A 6,132-nucleotide genomic window follows, 5' to 3' on the forward strand; every position below is an offset into this window, starting at 1 on the left:
TTTGAGACCTTTGCGGCGAGCTGCTACCGGCCTAAGGATAACAGATTTGTGCCTAGACCAATCGCGGGTCGCTAAGCGATTTTCCAACGGCTTCGGTAACGTAGCTTGTAAGTTTAGCCTCATCCGAGAGCTCCCGAAGCAAATGTTTGCAATGAAAAAAATGAATGGGTAGCGAAGGTATCGTCAGTGATCAACGTGGAATTTGAGGGCGATCGAAGCCTTGGGAGCAAATATATGTCCCTTTTCCTTCGGTGATCTCCGTTCTGCGGCCTCGTCTCGGTCTCCAAACTTGGGAAAAAGATATATAGAGGGAAAAGAATAGGAAGCAAAAACCACGTAAATCGCTCTTATTCGACCCAGAAACCGTAGCAGAGACAAAGAAACACAAGACTGGAGCGAGGTAAGCAATTTTTTTTTTTTAAATCGTAAATAGTTTTCCCTCGGCACATACAAAACCCCTGTGACCTGCGTTTTGTACCTGCCGGTTTTCCCCACACAAACCCTCATATTTCGACTCTTGCGTACAGATACTCATTTATGGAGCTTGGGCTACCCATGATCTCACTACTAAAGGCGCTATTACACTGTGAAATTTTTGAAATGTTTCGTGCAACTTGTCGGGACAAGTTGCACGAAACATTTCACAGTGTAACATCCCCTTAACCTTGTTTCATACCAACCTCGAACCCAGGTTCTCCCTCTCTCTTCTCCTCCCTCACAAGAGAGCCTGATTAGAAACAGAACGCGCAAACTCTGTGGTGACAAACACCAGGTTACACAAGCTTTCCACCTCGCTTCGCCATAGCGTCCGGCTAAGGAAATGAGTGAGTTGTCAATTTCCCCCGCAGTCGATAGGTCAACCATGTGACGTCATATGCATATCTAATCGGGATCACCATTTCCCACTAACTATGGCGAATTGGCCATGTTCGCGTTCGAAAAAATACCGATAGAAATATTTTCATGGCTTTAAAGCTTATTTAACTGGTTAATTAGATATTGAACTTATGATTTATGGCCATTTTACGCTGGATTATTTTTCGCTGCAATAGCACTTTTAAAACGTTTCGTATGTCTCAACATACATCTTCAGAAGCAACCGTTGGCCTTCATGCTTCGCTGGCCGTCAACCTTTCATACCTGCAGTTAAAATGTATGTACATTGCGCTTTTGGCTAGATTACAGAATACAGAATTTATGACTTCAACGACTGCCATGCCACCGCAGTCCCACATTCCTGCAGTTGCATGCCTCATGGTCTGTTGTCACATATCGCTTTGTGTCACGCTCCCGTTTCAGTGATCGGGCCAAAGCACGCTTTTAAAATTTTAGGTTTCATTTTAGGGTTCGGTTAACCACACTTTTTACGAGTTTGTAAGTATATATCACTCGTTTACTGTTTAAGCCTAAGAGCTCGTTCCAGTGATTAGGCCTAAGCACTCTTTTCTAATTTTAGCCGTCATTTCACGGTTCGGTTAGCGAAACTTGTGAAGAAAATAGCACTCGTTCACTGTTTGCGCATTGACTCGTTTCAATGAAGTGTTTAGGCCTACCAAGCGCTTCTACTCTCTCGTTTCTGTGATTAGGCTTAAGCACTCTTTTAAAATTTTAGCTTTCGTGTTAGGGTTCGGTTAACTACACTTTTTACGAGAAAAAGAAGAAGAAGAAGAAGACGAGGAAGAAGAAGAAGAAGAAGAAGAAGAAGAAGAAGAATATGGCAGTCGTTTCATTGATTAGGCCTCAACACCTAAGGCTAGGTTTTACGCTACTTAGGTTGTTACATGTAAATAGGTTCTTAATTTGATAGGGGCACTAGTGATCAGCACTAACAACTACTGCAGGGCATATGTGACATGGAATAGGTATAATGCTGTATTAAATAATTATCTAGAATACAGTTTAGATGATAACCATACAGTAAATCTATCCTTTCCAAAGTACTACCATGCATTTTAGTTCATTCTTTGAATGACTGAAACCTAGACTATTTTTTTTTCTGTATTTCATATGTGCCTTCATTTTTGTAAAAGAAGAACCTATTGAAATTTTAGACTTACATTGTAATAAGGTCTTATGAAAAGGGGATTTAAAATAAAAATTTTAGCCTAACAGGTTAGGTTCTTAAATTTTAGCCGGGTTCTTATACGCGAGTTTTTACTATTTCTATATCCATCGACTTCGGGACCGCGGTGACAAGGTTAAATGGTGGACGCTTCTAGGTGGACGTGTATTCTGTAATTGCTCCGTTCCTTTAGACTATGTATATGAGATAAAATCTTCACTTACTAATTATTGTCTTCACTGACTGCTATGAAATGGTCAATTTCACGGTGACGCAAAACGCAGCGTTTTACCAATGTGTTACTCATTACGATCATTGCAACACGCTTTGTAAATCACCTTCAGCTTTGCCGTCGGTAAAGATGAACGTTAGAGACAGTGACGTGGGTCAATTGGACTCGAAATGAATGTATTGCCAAAAAACGTCAATCAGTGGTGCAAGGTAAACAAGAACAACAAACTGAAACTTCTTAATTCCCTCATGTTCATATAGAAATGGACGTAAACTGAACAAAATTAAATGGTATGGAATAGCAGAGAGAGGGGCTTGGCTACCTAAAAGTGACTGGAGAGTTAAAAGATTTACTGCTATCTCAATACAATCTTAGGTCGGTACACCCACATAAAATACATAACCCTAACGTAGTGTACACTAAGTATATCCCACACTTGAATGGTAACTCTATATAGAATAAATAGGAGGAATGCTTGTATGCATACGAGACATTATTTTTTAATTACTTTACTGACCAACGCTTACAAATTTATTATGCAGATACCATACCTAATGTCTTTCAAAACCGATATTGTTTGTTCCACAAATGGCTTGCATACACTGTTTTGTTATCTCACATCAGTCCACATTCATTTTAATATTACGAATGACAATATAAATTGTGATAAGGGAATTATTTCTTGGAACATACTAGTGTCCAAGTTTTTGTTCAGTATTTTATGTGTGTGTACCGACCTAAGCTTGCAATTTTGTATTAAGATATTGCAGTGTCACTGAGTTCCGAACGGTTTAACTTCATTAATGTTTATAAGAGTGGAAACGGAATAATGAATTAACAAAAACGACTTTTTAAAAAAGAAAATGAATAAGGATTATTCAGCGTTCGAACATTCGGAATAAAGAATTTTACGGTCTCCGTTAAAGAATAACGAATATGGAAAAATGAAAATCGAACAAAATTGTAATAATGGATAATGAATAATTCAGAAAAAATAGAAGGAATAATGAAAGTAGTGAATAACTGAGATCCAATTATTACGCTTCCATCCCCGAATGATTTGCCACGAAGGACCCAATATCAGTCATTAGGCGTGACTAACAATGACTCGGCATCTTGAAATGCTCAAGGGTCCCGCATTTCATATGAATATTTATGACACAGCGCCAATTCTGATCGTTACGCTTTCGGTTCGAGTCCAATCTTGCAAACGATGAGCTCATGGTCACTGACGTCACAGTACAGTCACATGACTGATGTGCACGTGGCAGTGAATGCTTGTATTGTGAAGGGCTCTGACTCACCATCCATGTGCTACTGCATCATGACAGAGCTGTTTTAAGCTTTAAATCGCGACTCGATTTTGCTTTGAAATCATTCCTGCAAGATTGCTACGACAAACATGGTCCCTAAAGTAGTGTTGATCTCTGGTTGCTCCAGCGGCATCGGGCTCGCCACTGCTGTACATCTCGCTAAAGATGCTGAGAAACGTTTCAAGGTTTATGCCACCATGAGAAATCTGGCGAAGAAAGGAGAATTGGAGGAAGAAGGAAAAAAATACCTTGGAGATACATTGTTTGTCAAAGAACTGGATGTATGCAGTGACGAATCAGTTAAAACAGCTGTAAAAGAAATCCTCGAAGCCGAAGGAAGAATTGATGTGTTGTGTGAGTAATCACGAAATTGCATATACCAATATTTTCTCTTCTCTGATTTTCCTAACCTTGATTCTACGCCTGTCATCATTCTAATTTCAAAGGTGATTTTTCGGTTGTTAGGACCAGTTTAAACGTCAAATTTTTTACTGTATCGAACTTGACACCCTTTAATAAGTGCATTGATTAAGAGAACAATGTTTGAATGAATTGTGTTCGACGTATCTTATTTGGAACGACCATGTAAAGGGTGGGCTACATTTCAATAAAGGTCGACTGTGGAGCGACATTGATTCAAACGTCGAACTTTTATTTGCGTAATCTAATGCACAAGTTAGTATCGAATGTAGGGTGGTGTTGCCATTTCTCTTGATAGGCTCAGCAGAAGACCAATAATACATACATTTTCATGAAATTTCCTTCTCAGCGCAACAGTATACAAGAATTAAGGGCTGTAGCCTCTTCCTTCTTTTCTTGCATTCTAAGATTGCCCGGAAAAGGAAAGCCCTTGTTTGTACTCGTGTCGGGAATCGTCTCCCCAGCAACACTCCCACTCGCCATCCTTACAAGCCAGTCAGTGTGAAATGGCGACTTCTCGGCTTTAACAAAACACAAGTCAATCGCTTTCAACTACATTAAATTTCCCGGGACTGACAAGATTGCAAAAAAAAAAATTCGTTTTTGTCCACGCCTTCCACTCGTTCGCACGTTTACATGCACCCTGTTAATAACGCTGAAAAGAGAAAGAGGTGTTAACGTGATTACATTAACTAAAAACGTGATTTCATTTTGAGAATGTAGCTAATGCGTTTTTGAGTGTTTCAGTAAACTGTCCTTACACTGTCATACATATTTTTTTCACTTGATAACCGACTTCTGAGGTCGGGCTATGAAAAGCGAAGAAAATTGAACAATTATGCTCTTTATGACATTTGGCTTTAGTAGTCCCTTTTCATTATCATTAGTCCAACTATTTAATGCTATTATTTCAGTTAACAATGCTGGGCTAGCCTTGGCTTCCATATTGGAGTGTGTACCGATCAATATGGCCAAAGACTTGTTCGAAGTCAACTTCTTTGGAGCTTTACGCTTGATCCAAGCCGTCCTTCCGAGCATGAAAGCGAGGAAAAGTGGTCACATCATCAACAACAGCAGCCACTTTGGAATTGTAGGTGCACCTTTCAACGAGCTGTACAGTGCGTCGAAGTTCGCTTTGGAGGGCCTGACCGAAGGACTGGCTCCAACTTTGCTTCATTTTGGTGTCAGGTAGTGACACGTTTTATTAAAGGAATAAGTAATGTTTTAGTTGGCTTTTCTGAGACAACGAAACAAACGGATAGAATGGCAGAAGGCACACCAATTGGCTATTTGAACTGAGCGCATGCGCGGAGGTCAACCGAGGAGAGCTCCAGCTACTGATCAAAATAAGACTTGAGCCCTGGAAATCCATTCATTGTCAAGTCCAGCGGTCCTAACCAGACGGTACTCGGATTTGAAGCCCTTTATATCTTTCAATCGATAGTGACAAGATTGATCTCTCTTTGGAATGCTCAAATATTTATTTTAATTCAGTGACAAAAATAAATATGTAGTTCATTAACTATTTTACTGTTCTTTCCCTACGGATTGCAAAGATGAAAGTGGATCTCTCTTTTTGAGTAATTCAGTAATTAGTCTCCCCTTGCTCCTAGAGCAGTTTTCAATTGAGTCAGTGTCGAAAGTAATTAGCGAATTGTTTTGGTTTTGCATTACTTCACTCAGCGATTGGTTCAAAGTTCACTCGCCACTATTTCAACCAATCAGAAGTGAAAGCAAACCCAATCGTGGCTCGCGCATAGACATTCTCCCTCGTTTTGTGTCGGCTACGTGTAAATTACTTCGAGTTTTGATTGGTTTACTGAATTGTATGCGTCCTTTTTGATTGGCCAAAGTAATTACTTTGTTTTGGTTTTACGACACTTGATGAAACTCGCTCTAAAAACGAACGATTTTAAAACTTGTCCCTTCTCTATAGGTGCTCCATACTAGAGCCAGGCCCCGTCGAGACTCCAGTGATGCAAAATATGGAAACCTGGACCCAGCAATACGAGAGGGTTTCTGCAGACCAAGAGAGTTTGGAATTGCTCGAAGACTTCAAGGGGAAGTTGACACAATTAATCGGCCGCACGAACCAAAGCGTCAAC

At 40.0% G+C, this 6,132-nt stretch overlaps 1 protein-coding gene across 1 annotated transcript in view; it reads left to right on the top strand.

Moving 5' to 3' along the window:
- Positions 1-3,637: 3,637 nt before the first annotated feature.
- Positions 3,638-6,132, top strand: part of LOC138026736 (retinol dehydrogenase 8-like) — a 2,801-nt gene continuing 306 nt past the window's right edge. Inside the window, exons 1-3 of the mRNA XM_068874188.1 lie at positions 3,638-3,961; positions 4,942-5,215; positions 5,964-6,132. The exon at positions 5,964-6,132 is cut by the window's right edge and continues 306 nt beyond it. Of these exons, the coding sequence (XP_068730289.1) occupies positions 3,697-3,961; positions 4,942-5,215; positions 5,964-6,132 (708 nt within the window). The 5' untranslated portion in view covers positions 3,638-3,696. The remainder of the gene's footprint in view (positions 3,962-4,941; positions 5,216-5,963) is intronic.

The sequence above is a fragment of the Montipora capricornis genome, chromosome 12 (assembly GCF_036669925.1).
Source record: "Montipora capricornis isolate CH-2021 chromosome 12, ASM3666992v2, whole genome shotgun sequence".
NCBI classification, from domain to species: Eukaryota; Metazoa; Cnidaria; class Anthozoa; order Scleractinia; family Acroporidae; genus Montipora; species Montipora capricornis.